This window comes from Mustela putorius, unplaced genomic scaffold (assembly GCF_011764305.1).
Source record: "Mustela putorius furo isolate JIRA1106 unplaced genomic scaffold, ASM1176430v1.1 tig00003858_pilon_pilon_pilon, whole genome shotgun sequence".
NCBI classification, from domain to species: domain Eukaryota; kingdom Metazoa; phylum Chordata; class Mammalia; order Carnivora; family Mustelidae; genus Mustela; species Mustela putorius.
Window position 1 is genome coordinate 43,550,864 of NW_025422010.1, and position 23,337 is coordinate 43,574,200.

Genomic DNA, 23,337 nt, shown 5'->3' on the forward strand with positions numbered 1-23,337 from the left:
GGTTTTTCAGTTGGTCCTGGAAAAAAATGGTATTTATAATTTACTTAAATTTTTTTATGTTGATGTACAGTCACTTGGAATATAAGTAATGACTTTGATTATAATACTGATTTAAGTTAGTGGTCTAATTTGTAATTTCTCTACTATTACATGCAGAAGTAAGAATTGTCTTGCACTTTCAGATGTATTTTAGAGAAGCATTTAAGTAGTTAACAAGTAGTTTTAGACCAAGATGTTATAAAAATAATCTCTGTCAATTGAACTATACACTTTGCTTTAATCCGGGTTTCTGTTGTGCTGTATCTGGCAGAATATTACTTTGTAATAGTCATTTTCAGTTTTCCTTTGTACAAACTTAGAAAAAGGGATCTTGATCATGTTTGTAATATATATATTATATACAATAATATGTATATTATAATATGTATGTATAATATATAATATATATATCCTTCAAGATAGACATTAAGTATTTTAGTCTGTTTTGAAATAAAGCTAAATTCTAGGTACCTATGTATTATTATTTTTAACCAAGAAATCTTTTTCAAAAAGATTCTTCCCATGACAGAGATGCCATTGTCTTTGCCACATTGTAGAGGCAGAGGGCTATTAGGTTTATCTTTTCTTGGGGCCCGATCACGCAATAATGACTCCGTTCTATTAATATTGCTATAATTTTCACAGTACCGAAGTTTGCACAGTTTGCTCTTTGGCAATGGAGTTTTTTTTTTTTTAAACTAATTACAGAGCAGGGTCTTGGCCTATATATGGTGTTATTTGTACCTGGTTACTAAGGAGATTGTATCTAAGCCCACATCAGCAGTGGATTGTTGCTAGATCTGGACTAGTACTTTATTAGCAGCTACCAAAGGGAGCAGTATTCTATTTAGTTTAATATCTGATCAGATTCAAAATAGAAATTTGATCTTTGGAATAAATAGAGGACTGATTTCTCTAATTAAGTTTATAAGTATGGTGTACCAAATATCCCCCCTCTAATTCATTTTACCTCTTCAAAGCAATATATTTTGGATTTGCTTTGTAAGATGACAGTCTCACCATAGACAACATATTCTAAGTGGAGTTTAGAGGTTAAGCACCTACTTTAGAACCTGGACCCTCTTAACTACTTAGCGCTTCTCTTATCTAACCAATTTGGAAGTATAGTTGACAGAGCAGTCAGCGATGGAGAGTAAGAGAAAGCAAGCACATTCTAGCCACCCAAGCATGGATTAGTGAGAGTGCAGCCACTTACTTACTTACTTCTGTTGAGATTATCTGGAGATTGAATTTGCATGCCTTTTTTGATGCTTGCTAAAATGGTTTTAATTGTTCTATGCCCTGGAGTCAGGTCCTATTAAATACTTGAAAAAGTGGTATTTGTGAAATTCTGATGATTTTTCTTGGTTATTTTTTGGATATATTTTTCTAATTGAATAGATGATTATTTTTAGAATCTGTCACAAAATGTTCTTCTAGATCTCAAAACGTGTATTGATAGAATTAAAAGGAAAAAAACTGGACTAAAACAGGAATTGGAAGACTATTTCAAATGAGCTAGTATAATTTAGTTCTACTATTTAATTTCATCTTATATACTTGGAATTGTGTAATGGAAATATTCAGTAGAGATAGCCACAGTGGGCTATAGTCTGTGTTCATTTGGCACTTGAATATTTTCAGGTTTTCTTTCTAAATATCTGTAAATTAAAATAATCTCATTTCACCTGCATAGTGACACTTTTTGTAAGTTAGCTAAGAGTCTCTGGCGTGCATAGTTGTTAAAAGCAAGAGTAAATGTAATTAACATTTAAAGATAACTTGGAAAAAATTGGGCGGATGTGTAGGGAGGGGGTTCCTAAAAACATCTTTAAAAGTAAATAATTTGGGGATTATTGCAGTAATCTCATTAACTTTTAATTTTATAATCCTCACCATAAGGAAATGTGATTTGCAGAGAGGAGAAAAGTGTTCCTTTTCCTTGGTACTTTGAGTAATGGTGTCATTTCCTTTCTTCTATCTATATTCCCATTTGGATGAGAAAGTGATTCCAGTGATAGATAACAATTATGAAATTTCAGTGCTTTCCAAATGCAATAAACAATTGACTTAATTAATGCTTGCTTTAAGAAATCAAACTTTTTCCACTAAAAAAAAAAAAAGCAAGCCTTAAAAATGTAGGTTGTTGGGTATACCTGGCTGGTTTGGTCGGTGGAGCATGGAACTCTTCATTCATCTCAGGGTGGTGGGTTTGAGCCTCACTTTGGGGGCAGAAATTACTTTAAAAAATAAAAAATAAAATCTTAAAAAAAAAAGTAGGTCAGTAAGCAATACCGTAGAATGGTTTTGAATAGAACAGAAACCAGACAAATCTTGCTCCTCTTGGTATATTACGTATAGAATAGGTAGCTAATTTCCTGTCAATCCAGGAAGATGATAGTGTTCTTGGAAGGAGGTGATTTTTGATTTTTTAAAGTACATGAAAAAATTTCAAAGTAGACTTATAGTTTGTTGTTGTGGTTTTTGTTTTTTTGTTTTTGTTTTTCTTTTCTTTTTTCTTTTTTTTACTAGCAGTGCTCTGTTGATTGAACAGTGGAGCTTGACCTTTTCTAAACTTCACCTTACCCATCACATTCCATTTAAAATATTTGCCTGCTCTGCTTTTCTTTTATCAAACTCTGCATTTTGCCATTACCAGTACCAGTGCTGATAATAATGAATTTCCAGTTTTCAACAAACTTTCTTGAGTTTGGACTTTCGGAGTCCTAATCAGAAAGGTCCAGAGCTACATGGCATGGCCAGGGATGAGCTGATGTACTTCTGAAGTTATTATGATAGGCTAGACATATAGTGGGATTTTGCTGGCATTTGAAAAATATTTATAAAGGAAAAATCCTCTGAATTAGCTAGAGATTACTTAAGGTAGAACAGTTTTGGACATTTTCAAGTTAAGGTTTGCCTTCATAGATAACTTTAGGGTTTGTTATTTGATAGACCATGGACGAGTTCCATTTTTTGCCCATCTTTATAGTTGTGATTCTCAGATATAATTTGTCCTTCATTTACTGTATAAAAACATAGGATTGCATCGATCAATGTACCGTATTAATGTCTTCTTGTTCCTCTAGGTCAGCCTGCCAGTATACTGGCGGGCAGCCATAGTGAAGGATTGTTGCAGATAGCTTCAGGGCCTCAGCCAGGACAGCAGCAGAATGGATTTACTGGTCAGCCAGCTACTTACCATCATAGTATGTACATGCTTTTTAAAATCTTTTAAGTAGTTGAGAAAAAATAGGCAGACTTTCTAAAAGCAAATTAATCCATGTGGGCCTTAATTTTTAGACAGCACTACCACCTGGACTGGAAGTAGGAGCGCACCATACACACCTAATTTGCCTCACCACCAAAACGGCCATCTTCAGCACCACCCGCCTATGCCGCCCCATCCCGGACATTACTGTAAGCTCTCGTTTTTGTTGTAAGGGCCTTTTCTTTTTTGAGAATTGGTTTCCTTTCTATTTTTTTTTTTTTAATGGTTTTGCATCTTTTATTCATCTTACAATTTAGTTTCATTAAATGACTACTGCTTTTTCAGCATTTTTGGTAAACAGTGTTTACTTTTTATAGTTTTGTTATCATACCTTTGTTTTAGAGGAGTGATGTTTACTAAATACATTTATTTCTCTGTTGCTGATGTTTCATTAACAGCACATTGATTTCCATTCATTTGTTTGTTTGCTTTTTATATGTTCTTAGATCTCATGTATACCTGTATATCCACCCTAAGTGGATTGAAACTCCTTGAGTGTCAAGATCTCAAGGTACTCATCATCATACTATTCAGCATACTGTAGACACTTAGATGTTGAATCTGTCATTACTCTGTGCAGTCTTGTTTGGGAAGGAGACTCTACTTATAATCATAGCTTGTAGTTTCAGGCAGAAGAGGAACATTGTTCATCTGGCTTAGTGAAGTCAAGAGCATACATTTTTCTTATGTATTAAATTCCTTTTCCTCCGTTATAAGAGTAATATTACCAAAGAAAACTTGAAGTTACAGAAAAGTGTAAATAAGAAAATAAAAATTACCCAGAGTGCTCCTATCTAGAGATACCTACTTCTAAAATTTTGTCATATTTTTTCTTCCAGTCATATAAATGGGTCTCTATACACTTGGGAGGGAAAATATCATACTGTGTATATATTGTTGTATCCTTCTTATTTTCAATTATGTTACTGTTTTTCCATCTTAGTCTACTTTTTTATGGCTGCCTGGCTCAGCATAGTGGTTAAGGTGCTGAGCTTGGACCCCTTAACTGACTGTGTGACCATTGGCAGGTTATATAATCCTCACTAACTAAGCCTTAAGGGTAACAACAGTATCCATCTCAAGGAATGTTGTAAGAAGTAAATGTAATACTTGTGAAGTGTTTAGCAGGATGTTTTAACACTTAATGATCTCTTAAATATCTTAGCTACTGTTCCATTATGTAAATATCCTTAATTTAATAAACCTTAAACACTTGTTTTCAGAATGGACCTACAATTTGAATTATTATTATATATTACGTTGTAAATTATAGTCTATCATGTTACATGAATAATTCATTTATAATTTACATTAAGTTTTCCATGTACAATTATTGTAAATTGCTAATAGCACTTGGCACATAGCATTAAAGTATTAGCTCTTAACTATCCACAAAAGTAACTCGAGTATTTGCTTATTATAAAGTAATCTAAACAAAGCTTTTAAATTTTTAGATATTGCATAAGCTTGATTTAAACAACTCCTGAGGTACAGTAGTTATATTTAAGCAAGGTTTATTAAAAGTTTTAGCATTGGAAAACTTTTAATAAATAAAAATGGGATTTTTGTCTTTTCTTTAGGGCCAGTTCACAATGAGCTTGCATTCCAGCCTCCCATTTCCAATCATCCTGGTAAGTGCATTTCAACATTGATTCCCTATATTTAGATTTTCTTTATAGTAATTAAAACACACACACACACAAACATACACATGTTTTAGTATAATTACAGAGTAATCTAACTTTTTAGATAAGTATAATACTCCTTATATCACATTAACTAATCAGCAGTTCATGAGTAGCTGATATAGTCACACATAGGGTGTCCATATTTGATTCTTTTTAACTGTCTGAAAGAAAAGACAAGAACTGTTTTTTTTTTTTTTTCAGCTAAAATATGAAGTAACAAAATGCTGGTTTTAGCATTGAATACATAAATATGCAGCAGAAGAAAACTAGGTTTCAAAATAGAACAGCTGTAAAACTGTAGCTTAAAAAGCCAGGGAAGAATCTGAAGTAGATGCTGAAAATAAAAATAATTCACTGTGTCTGTTTCAGAAGATAGATTCAGGAATTTTTGGTTAATTGGAGTTTTTAGAAACTTTTTGATTAAATAATCTTCAAAAGAGTAAATAACTAAATTGATTTCCTCAGTTCAGAGTTTGAATATATCTTTTTAAACTATAGAAGTATAACAGAAAACTTAAATAAAATACTGGGGGCTTCTTAGCATACATACAGGATTTTGATTTGTTTTCCTCTATCCTTTCATACATTTTTCCCTTAGCTTAAAAAGTTGGAAATATGTAATTTCCACTCATCACTTAATTTTCCCCCCTAATTAAAAATAATTGGTTTTATTTTGAAGAATTTCAAACATACATCAAATATCAGATGCCCCCTCCCCCTAATATACTCATTCCTTAGTTTCAGCTGTTATCAGCTATGTTTCATTCATACCCTCACCTATTATTTTGAAGGAAATCCTATAAAATTGTTTTGTGTATAAATATATGAACGTGTATTTCTAATAAAAATTTTTTAAAAGCATAGCTCCAGTAGGCATAATGATCAATTTAAAGGATAACTTACAGTTCTTCAAATAGGTCTACATAATTTTCTTAAACAGTGTTCTGTTTGTTTTTTTTTATGTTCTAATTTTTCTTCCAGATGTTAGAAAAACCCCAAACCATTGAGGGTAAGATTTTCAAGCTTGTGACTCTTCTCATATTTCAGTTTAAGAGATTTAAAGAGTTTCTGAATCAAAAGGCTAAATTGCTTTACAGCGACCGTATCAGAATGTGAGAACCAGTTTTACCATGCTCACCAGTATAGGTGTGATAGTTTGGTATACTTTTTGTTGATTTAGGAGGCAAATAATAATTTGTTTTGATTAGAAGAAAAATGCTATGGGTGGGGCAGAAATACTTTTACCATACATGATTAGTAGTTAATTCTCTTTAGTAGATTTTCTTCATGTTATTTGCATATTTATTGTAACTTTAAACATTTTGGACGATTAAGGAGCCTTGCCTTTTTATAAACATTTTTACTGAGAAATACCATATACAGAAAAGTATATAAAACAACTGTTATGAATAGTCTCATGAATAACATTGAGCCAACACCTAGGTAACCACCATCCAGATTGAGAATTAAAATTTGCCACACCCCTAGAAAAGTTCCTATCCCATTTTCAGTCAAAAACTTTCCTGCTCCCTACCAGAGATAAGCACTATTCTGCTTTTTGTGGATACTATTTTTTTTTCCTCTTTGAAAGTGGTGAATGCATCACCCGTCTAGTTTAGTAGATTAGTTTTACTTGTTTTTGAAATCATATAAATAAAGTCGTTGTATCAAAATTTTAATTTGTTGTGAATAGACATTGTGGTAAGGGGAAAATCTAGAGTCATAAGAATAAGAATTTTTTCTGGCTTCAAGACAGCATCATTGGGTGTCGTGGTTCCTGGGACTTTGGGGGGCCTCAGTGTCCATATAGATTAGTGGAGCGTGGTGCGCAGGAGGGACGATAACCGGAGCTCAGGAGAAAGACCCGCCCTGAATGAGATGGTGAGGTGAGGTTGGAAATGGTGGCATTTAGCTGGTTATTTGGACTCAATTTGGATTCAGCAGTTGCTTTTGGCTTCTTGATAGATTTTTTTTTATTCTTCTCATGGTAGAACTGATGTTGAGATCTGACAGCTCCTAGTGGTTAGGGAATAGCATTAACTAGTTATGAGGATACACATTTGGAACACCCCACATTGGCATTAAAGCTTTTGTCTGTGAGTAGAATAGGAAGTGACTTAAAGGTGGGAATGATCCTGAAGGGTCTCTGAGTGGTTTTGCGAAGGGATTAGCTCCGTGCATACATCTTTAGTGCAATCAACTGATTGGAACTCAGTTGCCTGTGAACTCTTTGGCTATGAATACTTACAAGTCCCAGAGGAGTTTTACCTCACAACTGTTTTCTTCATTTCTTCTCTTGTACTGTTAAGAGGATATTTAACTGGTCTCCTTATTGGGAGAGCTTCTAGTCATAGTTTAATCTCTATTCTTACTCAGTATTTCTTTCGAAATTTGAATCTAATTACTTCTCTGCTAAAGAATTTGCATCATTTCCCCTACTTATTGCTTGGCCAAAAGGTCTAAATTCCTTAACTGGGCATATATACTTACAGTCTCTGATATATAATCCTGATCCTGGTATCTGTGTGCTTTCCTAGCCTTGTCTCTTTATGCTTTAATCATCCTGAAGCACTTACTCATAAGCTTGCTCAGCTTTATCATTCCTCTATGCAAAAAAAATCTGTCTGATGGTCTTTCACTCTATATTAGTTACTTGTTCTGAAATAGAGTACTCCCCAAACTTAGCTGATTAAACCAGTAATAACAGTCCCTTATCTTAGTTCCTGTGGGTCAGGGATTTGGGAATGGCTTGGTTGGTTTGCTCTGGACTTAGAGTTGCATGAGGTTGCAGTCAAGATGTCGGCTTGGGCTGTTGTCACCTGATAGATTTTCTGGGACTAGAGGATTCACTTTTGTGGTGGTTTACTCACATAGCTGGTAATTCAGTGTTATTGTCTGCAGGAAACTCCATTTCTCTCTGTGTGGACCTCTCTGTAGAACTTCTTGAGTGTCTTCACTCAAGATAGCTAACTTCCCCCAGAGTCAGTGATGAAGAGAAGGCAAGACAGAGCCTTTGGGTCTTTTAAGACTTAGCCTCAAAAGTCACATCATAATTTCTGTAAGATCTTACTTTGTGGGCAGGGGATGGCACAAAGATGTGAATATCAGGAAATGAGAATCATTAAGGGCCATCTTGATGCCCACCTGTGTACTCCTAAAGTCCTACATGTGGCAAACTATTTAAGATCTAGCTGGCATATACTACTGTTGGGAAGCCTTTCTTAATCCCTGGGTCCCCTTCTATCTAGTACTTTTAATTCTTTTTTTTTTTTTTTTTTTAAGATTTTATTTATTTATTTGACAGAGAAAGTGAGAGAACACAAGCAGGGGGAGCAGCAGAGGGAGAGGGAGAAGCAGGCTCCCTGCTGAGCAGGGAACCCCATGTGGGGCTCTATCCCAGGACCCTGGGATTATGACCTGAGCGAAACCAACTGAACCAGGCAACCCTCTAGTATTTTTAATTCTATTAAATTATTGTTAGTTTAAAACTCTGCAATCCTGTTTCATAAAGGAATAGAAAACAAAGTTAATACTTGTTTAGGTGTCTGGTTAATACAGCCCCTTAAGGTCTGATTAAGAAATGCTAAAATGGTCTACCACAGACCATTTAGATGGGAAATAACCATATACTATGTAACTATATTACATACAGTTGAAATACTGAAATACCATCAATATATAGTGAATCTATTTTGAGAAATGATTTTTGAAGATAGTTACATAGATGATTTCAGAAATGAGGTAATATAAATTGTAAAAAAGGAAAATAATTATTATTGGTCATTACCTTGGTGTTAAGGATTTCAGTTAGGCCATATACTTGGTGATATTTATATTTTGATAACTAAGTTGAAAAAAATTTTTGGAAAAAGTTAATCATTTTATTTCCTTTTTATGAACTAACTCTGTTTTTGCTTTTTCATAAAGCTGAGATGTATTCATTGAATTAAATATTGATTACAAATTAAAGTGAAGAGTTTCCTCAGTGTCTTTGAGGTTGTTTTGGTAATTCACGAATGAGTTCAAATCCGCAGATTTCTACATTCAGGTTATATTCTAGTACTTAGGAACTCTCTACGACTATTCAAGAGACGTGTTGATAAAAGATTTTCATAGGGTATCTTACTCAGATCTAAATAATAAAAGAAATAATTCATAATGAATCTCTTGAGTACTGTAAATCAAGTTTTTAACTTCTTGAATGATTTTATTTCAGAAATTGAAGACAATGCCTTGGAGACTGTATTTTTCAGTGTAATTGTGTTTATAATACATTTCCCCATTAGAAAAAATTTTTAAGCTAAGTTCTTATATTGCCAAAAAAAAAAAAAAAAGAAAATCATGTTGTTAACTCAGGTTTTTAAAAACCTTTTCTCTGGCCAGTGATGAGCAAGCAGTCCATAGGCTTCATGAGACCAGCTCAACTTCACTAATTCAGCAACAAGAAGCTAAAAATATCAGCAAGCACATTAACAATCCCATTCTCTTTCATATGACTTCGGACATTAAGAAAGCCCTCTCTGAACTGAGTAATTTCATCCTGCTATTAATACTGGTTTTGAGAAGCTGCAGGCTTGTCACTTAATATGGCATTTGGTCCTTGGAGCAAAAGAACAAAGAGAGATCTAGAAAGTCTTAATGAGTGTTTCCTATTACCTTCTCCTGTTTAAAAAAAAGTTTCTTCCTGACTGTTTAGCAAATTGAGAGTGGAGTAGAGGTTTTTCACATGGTATATTGTATCACAGCACTGTCAAGTTTTCTGAAACCCACTTAGAGAGTACTTCTAGTTCTCTGTCTTCTCAGACAGTAACTCCCTTCCTCTTGCCTTTTTAGGGCTTAATCTCTTAAAAGATGGTTGTTTTTTCATCCCTGGTCTAGGGTGTGCAATTCTGATGCCACTTTCTGTTAACTTCAAGTTTCTTAAAACTCTTCATCTCAGTACTAACAGGTCAGCTCATTCAGAGATGCAACTTTATGTAACCGTTTAGGCAAGCACACAGAAACCCCTTTGGTGACTGGAAAATAATAAAGGTTTAAGTGGAGTTGCAGATGTTACAATTCATGATGATTAAAGTATATTTTTTCATATTTAAACAGAGAGATAATATAACTCTGTTTTTCTCTCGAGACTCTCATGGAAAAAGATTGTTCACCATGGCACTTTACTTCTGGATAATGTTCTTCAGTATGAACTAGGAAATGCATGTACCTTGGACCTTATTTTTTATCCAGCATTATGAACATTCATGACTTCAGGGCATTGTTTTTAACAGAATTTACTGTTTGGATTGTCTAAAGACCCCTTTAAATGCTCTTACTGTTTTTTGCTTCTAGAATATTGGGTAATTGTTATCTTGTCTTAGATAATCTCTTTAGTTTTGGCTTAAACTAATATAAATATATCTGCCAGTCATGTTTGCTGAAGCTTTTTGTTCATAACATAATGGATGTCTTTAATTCACAATAACTTCATAAAAATTTCAGAGCTAGTTTTTTTTTTAAGAAGGGACTTCAGTATATCACTACTTTTTCACGTTTTAATGATAACCAAACATATTTAAAATAAATGTTAAGTATTTGTGATTAGTTGATTTCATCTCTGTAGCAGAACATTTGAATTGCTGTTTTTGAATCACCATTTTCATGTGGTTGGTTTTATTAATTCTTCATTGAAAACCCTTTCTTACTTGACAACATTTTGAAAAGCAATTAAATACATAGCTTTTACAAGATTTTTTTTAAAAGATTTTATTTATTTATCAGAGAGAGAACACAAGTGGGAGGAGGGGCAGAAGGAGAGGCACAACAGACTCCTTACTGAGCAAGGAGCCAGAAGGACTTGGCAGGACTCCATGCCGGGACCCTAAGGTCATGACTGGAGAGTCAGACACTTAACTGACTGAACCATGTAGGCACCCCAGATTTTACAAGATTTTTTTTTTTTAAGTTCTTATTTATTTATTTTTGTCATAGAGAGAACACAAACAGGGGGAGTGGTAGGCAGAGGGAGAAGCAGGTCCCTGCTGAGCAAGGAGCCTGCTATGGGACTGGATTCCAGGACCCTCGGATCATGACCTGAGCTGAAGGCAGATGCTCAACTGACAGAGCCACACAGGCGCCCCTACAGGATTTTTAAAATATATTTTAAGTATCGGTCATACTTAATTTTAAGATATTTTAGAAGTTTGAAAGATCTACTTGTCATTTTAAGTATCTACAGATTGTTGAAAGTTTTATTGCTGCAAATTCTAGTTTAGTCAAAGTTCATAAAGGGCACATTGAGATGCAGATAAGTAATTGGTTTGTCAGCAGAAAACTTTATTCTCTAACAAGTGGCACTGGCCTTTTCTCCCCTTAAATATGCCAAATTCATTTTTACTCCAGGGCCTTTGCATTTATTTTCTTTTTGAAGTGTTCTGTTCACAGTCTTTATATAAATACAAGGTCTTTCAAATTTCACCTTTTCAGATAGGATGTACCTCTGCCATCTAGTCTAAAGGATTCTTTCCAATCATTTTCTATTCCATACCCCATTTTATTTTCTTCACAGTGTTTATCATTATTGGAGTCATCTTATTTATTTATTTCCTTATTTGTCTGCCTTTGTGTCACCATGAGAATAGGGACAGTAGCTGTCTTATTTACTGCTGTGTATGTTGTGCCTAGAATAATTCCTATGGACTTTCTGTGTATCTGTTAAATTAGTTAAAAAAGGAAAATCAAATAATTTCCATGTATGTTATCTCTATGTAATAATATTTGTATTCAAATGAGAATTAGAAATACTTGGTTGACTCTATTTGCAAACCATACCAGATAGTAGTGCCTTTCCCCATCCAGTCATTCCAAGTTATTTGTCATTTATTGTTGTTCAAATGAATACACTAAATACATCTGCAAAGTTAAAATTGTAGTAGTTAACATGAATTGACTTCACTAAAAATACAGATAGGAAAAATGACCTTTCACCCAAGAGACAGTTGAGAATCCTGCTCACAGCAACTGTATAGTGGAGTATAATTAATCTTGACTCTAGTCTGGGATGGTTGACTTGCTTATGCCCTTTCTCTGAATTAGGGATCTATAAAAGTATGTCATCAATTGATGTTGCTCAAAAACACTTACCTGGAATATGTCTTAGAGTCAGTGTGTTTAAATAAAAAAAAAGTTCAGACTATATAGAGAAAACATGTACAGTCAAATGAAACATGGTGATAAAATATTTTAGAATCTGATTACTTCTGTTCTTTAAGTTCCTAGTTGGCTGAGTCCTTTGAGGTAAGAACCATTAAAAAATGACTAGAGTTTCAAGAATGCTCAGGTACTGAGCTGAAAAATGGAAGACATGGAAGTGTCTACTTTTTAATGGATTATCATTTTGATCAAATTCTTTTGGGTGCTTTTCATGTGCCTTTCCCCTTCCTTCATGCTTTCTTTTAGGAAAAGCTTTGTCTTAGGGAATGAACATGAATGCCTTATATCTATCTTACATGGGTAGGTGTTCTCTCCTGTTTACCTCTTGTAGCTCCTGAGTATTGGTGTTCCATCGCTTACTTTGAAATGGATGTTCAAGTAGGAGAGACATTTAAGGTTCCTTCAAGCTGCCCTATTGTTACTGTTGATGGATATGTGGACCCTTCTGGAGGAGATCGCTTTTGCTTGGGTCAACTCTCCAATGTTCACAGGACAGAAGCCATTGAGAGAGCAAGGTATTGTTGAGTGTTTAGTTAGTTATTTTAAAACTTGAACATGGTACCTTGTCATTTATTCAAAGTTACATTTTTCTGTGTACATTTATAAGATTTTTGAATGTAGATAAAGTCATCTTGAAAATTCAGAATTCATAAGCATTGCATTGTAATTACAGATGTTATTTAAAATATGATTAAAATGGCCTTTTAAGTTAGTGGTGTTTTTATATTTTGAATAGTAATAGACCTTTTGGTATCCAGTTTGAAACCAATTTGTTTATTTTCTCTTATCATATTATTTCTATAAGTCTTTTGAGAGGAAATGTAAAATGAGGACATGTTTCTGCAAGTATTATCTATAATGTTGGAAAAATAAAAATAGGAAAATGGTTAAGTAAATTTTTATGAACCTTCATTTTTTTATGTATTAAAGTGTTAATTGAAAGTTTATATAGCAAATGTAAAGGCTTAACATGAAATATTACAGGAAAATATGCATAGTTTTCAGTATTATAAGATCTCAGATCTTTAAGGACATTTGTGTGTGCTTAAGTACATAATCATAGCTCTATCACTAGCTATGTGACTTTGGCAAATTACTTACTCTCTAAGCCAGTACTGTCTGATAGAATTTTCTGTGATGAAGGAAACAGTTTATATCTGTGCTGTTCACTGCAGTAGCCACTCCCCACATAAAATATGACTCATGTGATTAACTGAATTCTGTAATTTAAATGAGCACTTGTAGCTAGTAGCTGTTGATTTGGGCAGTGTAGCTATAAGCTTTTATATGTCTTAGTTTCATCATTTATAAAATGGGAATAATAGTATTTACCTTACTAAATTTTGAAGGTTAAGTGAGAATTTATATTAAATATTTGGTACATAGTAAGCATTATATATATGTTCATCATTATTTTTTATGAGTGAGATATTAAAAAAGGAAGTACACAAAAATGTTAACAATGGGTATCTTTCAGTAATGGTGTTATATAACATCTTTTATTTAAAAAAATATATTTGGTATGCTGTATAATCTGAACTGAAACTTACCTTTAAATACTTCCAAAACAAAATGTAATTTCCTTTTTCTTTCTAAGGTTGCACATAGGCAAAGGTGTGCAGTTGGAATGTAAAGGTGAAGGTGATGTTTGGGTCAGGTGCCTTAGCGACCATGCAGTCTTTGTGCAGAGTTACTACTTAGACAGAGAAGCTGGGCGTGCACCTGGAGATGCTGTTCATAAGATCTACCCAAGTGCATACATAAAGGTTAGTTGCAGTTTTACTCAAACATTTTAGACTTAGAAAGCTCTATTTGTTGTTTAAAAAATTGAGATGGAGGTGGGAGGAGAAGAAAAATATCTTTTTAATGTGTTAAATAATCAGAAATTATGTTTGTGTATAAAACACATTTCTTGGGGCATATATTGACGTGATTGGCTATATCTAGTTTTATGGTTGTATTCATGCCCTAATGTTTTATTAATAAATTTGTTAAATGTTTTAGAGTAATACACAGGCTCTTGAAAATTTTGAGTGAAATCTTCAAGTTTGTATTCCTTTGATACATAATAGGTAAAAATCAGACTCTAGAAATTTATCTTAGCCAGTCTTCAGGATTGTACGGAGGAGAATTCTAAAATTAATAACTTTTCAAAGTAAGAACGTGAGAAATGAAAAATTCTTCAATACCAATTTTTAAATGTTATTTTGTACACTAAGTGAGTTTTATTTGTTATCATTTTGTATATTAAATCTCATGTGTTTATCATTCATTCAGCTCATTTCAATTTTAATTTATAACATACACTGCTTTTGAAAGAAAGGTAGTTGGGTTTAGAAAGCCTAAATGTATTTTTAATTTCAGATTTTTTACAGTTATTCTAAGCATCTTCATTTTGGCCATTGTAAAATAGTGAAATTAACTGCAACTCATCACTTATTCCCAGGAAATTACTTAGTGTACAAATAATATAATCATTTGATGGCCTCACAACAACAAACTCTCATTTTTAGTTACTGCCATTCAGTTAAAGAATACAGGGATCTTCTTTTTAAAACAACTTTGAAATATATCAAGTATGAAAAAAAATAACAAACCCTCATGTACTCACCATCCAGCTTCAGCAGTCATCAGCATTGTATCAGTCTGTTTTATGTTTACCACTGTACCTTTTTCTTCCAGTGATTTAAAGCCAATTCCAAATATTATATTAGTTCATTCATAAAATATTCTCGTGTGAGTGACTAATTGGTAAATATTTCTAAAAGACATAATCACAATGCTGTTTATCACACTTAACAAAATTAATAGTAATTCCCTATTGAAAGTCTTGACAATAGAGAATCTTTATAGTGTTGATCTGTTAGAACAGTGGAATAGACTAGAACAATAAAATATTAAAATACATTTATTGATAGGATATTTATGATGTGGAAATGTTGATTATTAATATATAGAATGTGATTTTATTTTTATGAAAGAAATAATATCAAGGATATTTGTATTCATTTATATATATACCTGCAAGTCTTGAATCATGTACATGATGTCTTACCAGGAATTGTCTCTGGGAGGTGGAATTATCTTCATTTGCATTTTCCAGTTTTTCCACAAGGAATTTTAGTTATTTGTGCTTTATTGTTATTTTTAAGTGGTGTTAGATTTCCTTGTACGCTTTGCAGTCTATTTTATGTTGGTTGGCAAATTTGCCTTGAGAGAATTCATTTTATTTTTAATTTTTTTCCTCCCTGTTATTGCTTCTCCCTATAGGGCAGTTTTGTCTTAGTCTGGCACCCTGAGATCCACATCTCAGAACCAGTTCTTATATTTAGGAGGTAGAGGAATTTTGTCCCATGAGGAAATTGAGTTCCAATCTCCAGGTATACACAGGGCCTAATTCCTATTACATAGGTTTCTGATGCTTAGCTCTGCCATGGGCAAGAATTTTATTCTTAGGTACATTTTCCAAATTAGCTGTCAAAGTGTTTTACTAGCACTTAATTCATGGGCAGGTACGCAGTTGTAGCCCTCAAAGAGCCTGGTTCTTGTCGTTTTCCAGATTACTATAAGAAGTTGAATTACTAACCTCTACATCATTTTTTGGTCTTGGTACCCCAAGTACCTCCTATCTTTAGTTCCTGCTCTCCACTGTAGATTTTGTTTATCCATCATCAGTAGGTGGACACATGGATTATTTCCACTTTTTGGCTCTTACGAATAATGCTGCTCTGAACATTCATATATAGGATTTTAGGTAGATGTTTGTTTTCCTTTTCTTGGATATATATGTAGGAGTGGATTTGCTGGATCATAGGGTTGATTCTGTGTTGAACATTTTGATGGGCTGCTAGACTGTTTTCCCAAGTGGCTATATGCCATCTTACAGTTCCACCTGCAATGTATATATGATAGTTTCAGTTTCTCTGTACTCTCATCAACACTTGTTGTTATCTTTTTTATTTTAGCTGTCTTAGTGGATGTGAAGCAGCATCTCATTGTGGTTTTAATGTGCCCTAATGGCTAATAATATTGAACATCTTTTCATGTGTTTATTGACCATTTGTATATCTTTTCTGGAGAAATATCTGTTCAGATCTTTTGCCCATTTTTAAATTGGGTTGTCATTTTATTATTGAGTTGTGTGAGTTCTTTATATATTTTGGATATTAGTCCCTTATTAGATACATGATTTGTGCATATTTTCTGCCATTCTTTGGCTTATCCTTCACTTTCACTTTCTTGCAGCATGAAAATTTTTAATTTTGGTGTAGTCCAATTTAGCTATTTTTTGGTCACTTTTGCTTTTGGTGTCTTTTCTAAGAAACCATTGCCTAATCTAAGGTCATGAAGATTTACTCTTGTTTTCTTCTAAGCATTTTATAGCTTTAGCTCTTTAATTTAGATCTGTGCTCCATTTTGAGTTAATTTGTGTGTACGATGTAAGGAAGGGATCCAGCTTTATTCATTTGAATGAGAATAGCCAGTTGTTCTGACAACCATTTGTTGAAAACTATTCTTTCCCTTGTGAGTTATCTTGACACCTTTGTTGAAATTCAGTTGACCTTGAATGACCTTGTGCTATCAATTCTGTTTCATTGATCATATATATATATATTTATATCTATATCTGTCTATCTATCTGTATGTGTATCTTCTTATGACAGTACTGATCTACTGTAGCTTTGTGGTAAGCTTAGAAATTGGGAAGTGTGAGTTTTCCAACTTTGTCCTTTCTCAGGATTCTTTTGGCTATTGACTGCTCTTTCCATGTGAAAATTCCATGTGAATTTTACTATTGGCTTGAAGAATATATACTTGTAATAGTTTTTCTATCCTTTGTGCTCTTAGCAGAGAAAGAAGCTGTTCGTGCATACCTACTCATCCATCTTGACTTGGAAATCTCTGGATTGTGTAATTTACAGTGAATGTATAAAGAACTAGAGTGTTGATTATATACTATGTGTCAGATGGTAGTTACAAATTTATTTGATGTAGGGTCATATTTATAACATTTGGTTTAAAAATGTGGAATTTTGTGTAAGTAAAGTGATTTCAAGGATTTTCAAATAAATGTAACCTCTCTATTTTGGTACAGATGGCTCTTGAAAAGCTCCTGAGGTATGAGACTTAAAATCATGTGATAAAACACTGTCATGGGTAGATTTTTATAGTAGTCTCAGGCTTTTGCCATGAACAATAAATGTCTTGTGGGAGACTTTAGTGGAGTAAAAAACAGCATACCATTTTTGTTATAATAACTCTTTAAGGTTTAAAAAGACTTATATGTTTACCAAGCATGTTATTATTGTTCAGAAGAATCTTACTAGCCAGAAAGAAAGAGATGCAGATAACCATTGACATTTTCTTCATTTGTGAATTTTTTAGGCAGTAGTAACTAAAGGATCTGTATAGTGCTGTTTAAATTGTCATATTACCACCAGAGATAATAATACTGAGATGAATTATATTCAGATAACATGAACTTCTGGAAGGAGTAGTACCCACACGTTGGGAATATACCTCCCCCTAACCCCCTAAACATGCACATACAAACATATTTTTCTCTTTTTAGTTAAAATGAAGAAAATAAAGCTTTGAAGAACCATTCTTTTATTTTATGAACCAAGAAGCTAGAACTAAATTGGGGGGGGGCATTCTACTAAGATGTTAATTTTTTTCCCTTCATCTTTCATGATGTCATAGTCCCCTTACATTCATGAAAATCTGATGTAATGAAATGGCATTTTACAAGCTTTACGTGAAGCAGATGTTTGAATTCTGAGTGGCCTTGCTGTTTTGCTTTCAAAAGTAAGATCTGTTTTGTTTTATGGTGTTTACTACTGGGTAGTCAGGTTTTTTAATAGCTTTATTGAGATATTGAGATACAATTCACATACCATGTAATTCATCCATTTAAATAACATTTTACCACTCTGGAAAGGAACTGCGTACCCTTTAGCTGTCATTCCTCAACCGCTCCCCCCCATTTCCCTCAGCGCTAGGCAACCACTCATCTACATTTCTCTCTACAGATTTGCCTATTCAGAACCTTTTTTATAAATGAATTCATACAGTGTGGTCCTACGTGACTTCTTTCACTAGGCATAATGTTTTCAAGCTTCATCCACATAGCATGTATCTCTACTTCATTTTTTAAATGGCTGAATAATATTCCATATACCACATCTTGTTATCCATTCATCACTTGATAAAGAGTTTCCACTTTTTGGCTATATTATGAATAATACTACTATGAACTTTAGTGTGTACAAGTTTTATGTGAATGTATGTTTTCATTTCTCTTGGATATGTACCTAGGAGTGGAATTGCTAGATTATGAGATAACTTGAGCATTTTGAGGGACTGCCAAACTGTTTTCCAAAGTGGTTTAACCATTTTACATTCTGATCAGTGTGGGAAGGTTTCAGTTTGCAGTCTCATCAACACTTGTTATTATCTGTCTTTTTGATGTTAGTCATCCTAGTGGGTGTGAGTCATTGTGCTGGCTTTTGATTTACATTTCTCTGATGCTGAGTCAGGTTTATTTTTGAACACATACATGTTAGGGGATGCTTCTAAACCACGGGTAGGCTAGGTTGAAGGTTATTATAATCCTAATAACCTTCGGATTGATTAAATTGATTCTCAATTGCCATATATTGTGATTCTTACCTCTAGGTCCAGTAACTTCATAAATTCTTAATGAAGTCTTGTGTTCAAATGCCCAATATAACAACACCAGTTACCCATTTCTCTTTCTGGGTTTCTAGTTTTTGGTGTTGATTTAAACTGAGAGTATTATAATTAAGCCTTATATATGCAAAATGCTAAAATTTTGACTGGTTGAAAGACAGTATCCTGAAGGTGTTCACATTGAGCTTTATAAGACACTAACGTGGGTTAAGTAATAGGTTTGTAATAAACTTACATGAGAGTAACCATAGGAAACACGCTTAAATAAATTAAAGTGATTAAGTCAGGAATGGCGATCAGAAATATCTTATGGAAGTGCCTGCGTGGCTTAGTTAAGTTGTCTGCCTTCAGCTCAGGTCATGTGTTCCACGTTTGACTTTGTGCTCAGTGAGGGATCTGCTTGTCACTCTCCCTCTGCTCCTCCCTCCCACTCATGTTCTCTCTCTCTCTCTCTCTCTCAAATAAATGAAATCTTCAACAACAACAACAAAAACCAAACAAGAAAGGAAGAAATATCTTTTGAATCTGAGTGCAAAAGAATATTTAAACCTTTGGATCCTTTGAATTGAGTTGTCTTTACCAACAACTAAGTCAGATTCTGAAAGGAAGATGATTGCATTTCAGTGATAGCCTTCATTTTGCCATCTGCTATAACAGATAAAACCTCTTATGGTTTAATGGATCAGATATATAGAGAGAGGCGACCCAGGTTTCTCTTAGCAGTATAGCCAGTAATTATAAATTTTCTGGTTTGAGTGCTTTAATTACATAAATAATCTACTGTGGAAGGATTTGCTGAGGTGCTTAACAAATAATTTCTACGTCTGCAGATAAAAGTGATAATATTTTAAAATTTCATTTTTGTGGCTACTATAATTGTAGCTGGCGTTAGCCTAGATTTAGGTTAAGACATTCATAATTGTGATTGTTTACAACATATTGTAAGGAATTGATGTGTGAAGATCTATTGGTTATTCATGGTGGGGAGTGGGGGTATGTTGAGAGCATATTTGAACCCTAGGAATTTGTAAGTTAGTTATATTCCCTGTTCCCAGAGAGTAAGATTATATAGGTACCATACTTGGTTAGTGATGATTAAAACAATTTCTTTTTAAGATTTTATTTATTTATTGGACAGAGACCCAGCAAAAGAGGTAACACAAGCAAGGGGAGTGGGAGAGGGAGAAGCAGGCCTCCTGCCGAGCAGGGAGCCAAATGTGGGGCCTGACCCCAGGACCCTGGGATCATGACCCGAGCCAAAGGCAGACACACTTGATGACTGAGCCATGCAGGCGCCCCGGTTAAAACAATTTTTTAAAAGTGGTTATAAAGACCTAAATGTAAAACACAACTATATGTCATCTTGGAAAAGCAAAACTATGAAGACCGTAAGATCAGGAGTTTCATAGGGATAAGAAAGGAGGGATGGATAAATAGGCAGAGCACAGAGAATTTTTTAGGGCATTGACACTACTCTTTATGGTACTACAATATTGGAGAGAGAGATATATATATATATATATGTATACACACACACACACACACACATATATATATATATGTAAAATCAAGAGTGAAACTTCATGTAAACTATGACCTTGGGTGATGATGTGTTTGTGTGGTTCATCAATTAGGACAAATGAACAAATGTATCACTGTGCCAGGGGACATTGTTCTTGAGTGGGGACAGAACTTTCTTTACTTTCTGCTCCGTTTTAGCATGAACCTAAAACTGCTCTAAAATAGAAAGTTTATTAATTTCCTTCTTTAATAAAACGTAGTTGTAGAACTGTTTGGCTTTTCAAATATTTGAGTTCCTGCTTTGTACTGTCTGGGTGTAATGCCTTCTGAGAGGTCAGAGCCCAGTGGAAAAGTTCAGAGTCTAATGGACTCTTGGGAAATCTTGAAAAAATAATGCTTCCTGTTCTGGGCATTGTGAGATTTCTCATTTTTGGACCCGACTCTCATGCTTTCTGTCCTGCAGTCTTTTTGAACTACAGTTTGGCAGGGTAATACCTATATATTTGACAAATTCATACCTCTTCAGAGAATGAGATAGTATAAGTTTTGTCCTTCATTGATGCTAGAAGATCAACGTTGAATAGAGAAATAAGTAAATAAGAATATGAATTGCAATTTAGAAAGGATAGTTCTGTGTTCTTCTTAATACCAAATACCATGATTAAAGACAATCAGAATTTATTTTTAAGGCATCTGAAAATTAGTGGTTTGGGTTCCAAGCTTGTTGATCTGATAAAGCTGCATGTTATGCATTATTTGATGGTGATGATGATGATGATTCTTTTTTTTTGGTTAAAGATAATTGTGCTTGCTCATACTGGGTTTTGTGCATACTAAAAGGATTTTTGTTTGTTTTTTCCTTCACTTTTTAAAAAATTTTCTTTAATTTTTTTAATAAACATATAATGTATTATTAGCCCTAGGGGTACAGGTCTGTGAATCACCAGGTTTACACACTTCACAGCACTCACCATAGCACATACCCTCCCCAATGTCTGTAACCCAATCACCCTCTCCCTGTCCCCCTCCCCCTGGCAACCCTCAGTTTGTTTTGTGAGATTAAGAGTCTCTTAGGGTTTGTCTCCCTCCTGATCTCATCTTATTTCATTTATTCTTTTCTTACCTCCCCAAACCCCCCACGTTGCACCTCCACTTCCTCATATCAGGGAGATCATATGATAGTTGTCTTTCTCCGATTGACTTATTTTGCTCAGCATAATACCCTCTAGTTCCATCCATGTCATTGCAAATGGCAAGATTTCATTTACTAAGAGGATTTTTAAAATAATTTAATGTATTCTCTGAATAAGGAATATATTCACATGGTTCAGAAATTAAAATAATATAAAAAGTTTGCGTTGAGCAGCCTGTTTCCACTCTGTTTTGTTTCTTGTGGCTTTTGTAGATGACCATTCTGCTTGTTAATATTTCAGTGCTTTTTTTAAAAGAAGATTTTTTTTCTTTTTTTTTTTTTTAGAGCTAGATCATGAGTGGGAGAGGGAGAGGGAGAATCTCAAGGAGACTCCCCACTGAGCTCAGAGCATGACCCAGGGCTCACGACCCCAAGATAACAACCTGAGCCCAAAGCAAGAGTTGGACACTTAACCGACTGTGCCACCCAGAAATCCCTTTCAGTGCTTTTTGAAAAAGCAAATATAAGCAAATACATTATTTTGGGAAGTTGTTTTTTTCCTAGAAAAAAGATTATAGGATTTGTCATTCATAACTTATTGCTTACTTAAAGAGCATGTCAGTACTTTCATGAGGATAAGGATAAAAGTTTCAGTCCCTTCCTCAGTATACCAGCCCTTGGTGCTCTTGGTGTGGCTGGTAAATAACCCTGAAATTACTTACGAACTCCTTCTGTTGTCCTGAAAGGTAAATAATTCAGGGGAGGCTGAAACCAAAATACTAGGTAGCATTTTTGACAGCTTACTGTATATTATGCTAAGTTTACCACAACTCTGTGAAAAAGCATGTACATTTAGCACTCCCATTTTATAGATAAGAAAATTGAAGCTCCAGAGAGATTAAGAATCTTAGCCCATGTAATTAGCAGATATTAGTGATATGATTCAAAGCTAAACTTTTTTAAATTATGAGCACTTTTCAACATAACAGAAAAGTGGAGAAACTAGTTTAGTGACATCCTGTATATCCATCACTGAGATTCAGTAGTTGTTACAATTTTACATTTGTTTAATCCATCCTTTTTTTCGTTATTTCTTAAGTATTAAAAAAAAATTTTTATTAATGAGTGGGAGAGAAGAAAGAGTTGGGGTAGGGGTGCGGGGAGGAGCCAAGGAAGAGGGCCGGGCAGACTCCACGCTGAGCACAGAGCCCAGTGCGGGGCTTGATCTTAGAACCCTGAGATACAGCCTGAGCAGAAACCAAGAGTTGGATGTTTAACCGACTGAACCACCTAGGTGCCCTTATTTCTTAAGTATTTCAAAACAAGTCCTAGATATCTTGTTACCTTGCTCCTACGTACTGAAGTGTACATCTCTAAAAAGTCTAGTTGCTTTCTTAAATAGTGACAGTGCCATTTATTACACTTTTCCAAATAGCTAGAATGATAAAGAAGTTGGCACATGACCAAGACCATCAATTCAGCCTAAAGAGCACTCTCAACAATTTGGTTATGAATAAAGGATAAAGGGTGGGGTTTTTTCATAGGGACAATGACTGACCCACATTGAATTAGATAAAGGCCAGAGAGGCCTGCGGCAGCCAGAACTCTCCTGATAGTGAACTGTGCCTCGTGCTGAGCTCCAGTCCCTTTTTCTAACCACTAGTTAGACTCTACATGAAAACTTAGATTTTTAAATTAATTTTTTCCTTAGGGCTGCGTGGAGCTATGAATTTTAAATAAATCGTGCATTGGTTTTTGATGTGCAGTGGCAGCATTTCTGATGGACTCCTAGCATTGAA

The 23,337-nt window shown here is 34.2% G+C and overlaps 1 protein-coding gene across 5 annotated transcripts in view; it reads left to right on the plus strand.

The window, feature by feature from the left end:
* The window catches only part of SMAD4 (SMAD family member 4), a 57,261-nt gene that overhangs the window by 25,668 nt on the left and 8,256 nt on the right, over positions 1-23,337 (plus strand). For 2 of the 5 annotated variants that reach the window (XR_006602128.1, XM_045065630.1), the window contains exons 6-10: positions 3,129-3,248; positions 3,343-3,459; positions 4,891-4,941; positions 12,497-12,707; positions 13,790-13,958. Coding sequence is in view for 4 of the 5 variants with exons in the window: in XM_045065630.1 (XP_044921565.1) it covers positions 3,129-3,248; positions 3,343-3,459; positions 4,891-4,941; positions 12,497-12,707; positions 13,790-13,958 (668 nt within the window). In the remaining variant the exon portion in view is untranslated. The remainder of the gene's footprint in view (positions 1-3,128; positions 3,249-3,342; positions 3,460-4,890; positions 4,942-12,496; positions 12,708-13,789; positions 13,959-23,337) is intronic. The other 3 variants (XM_045065631.1, XM_045065632.1, XM_045065633.1) reach the window with 3 other exon arrangements.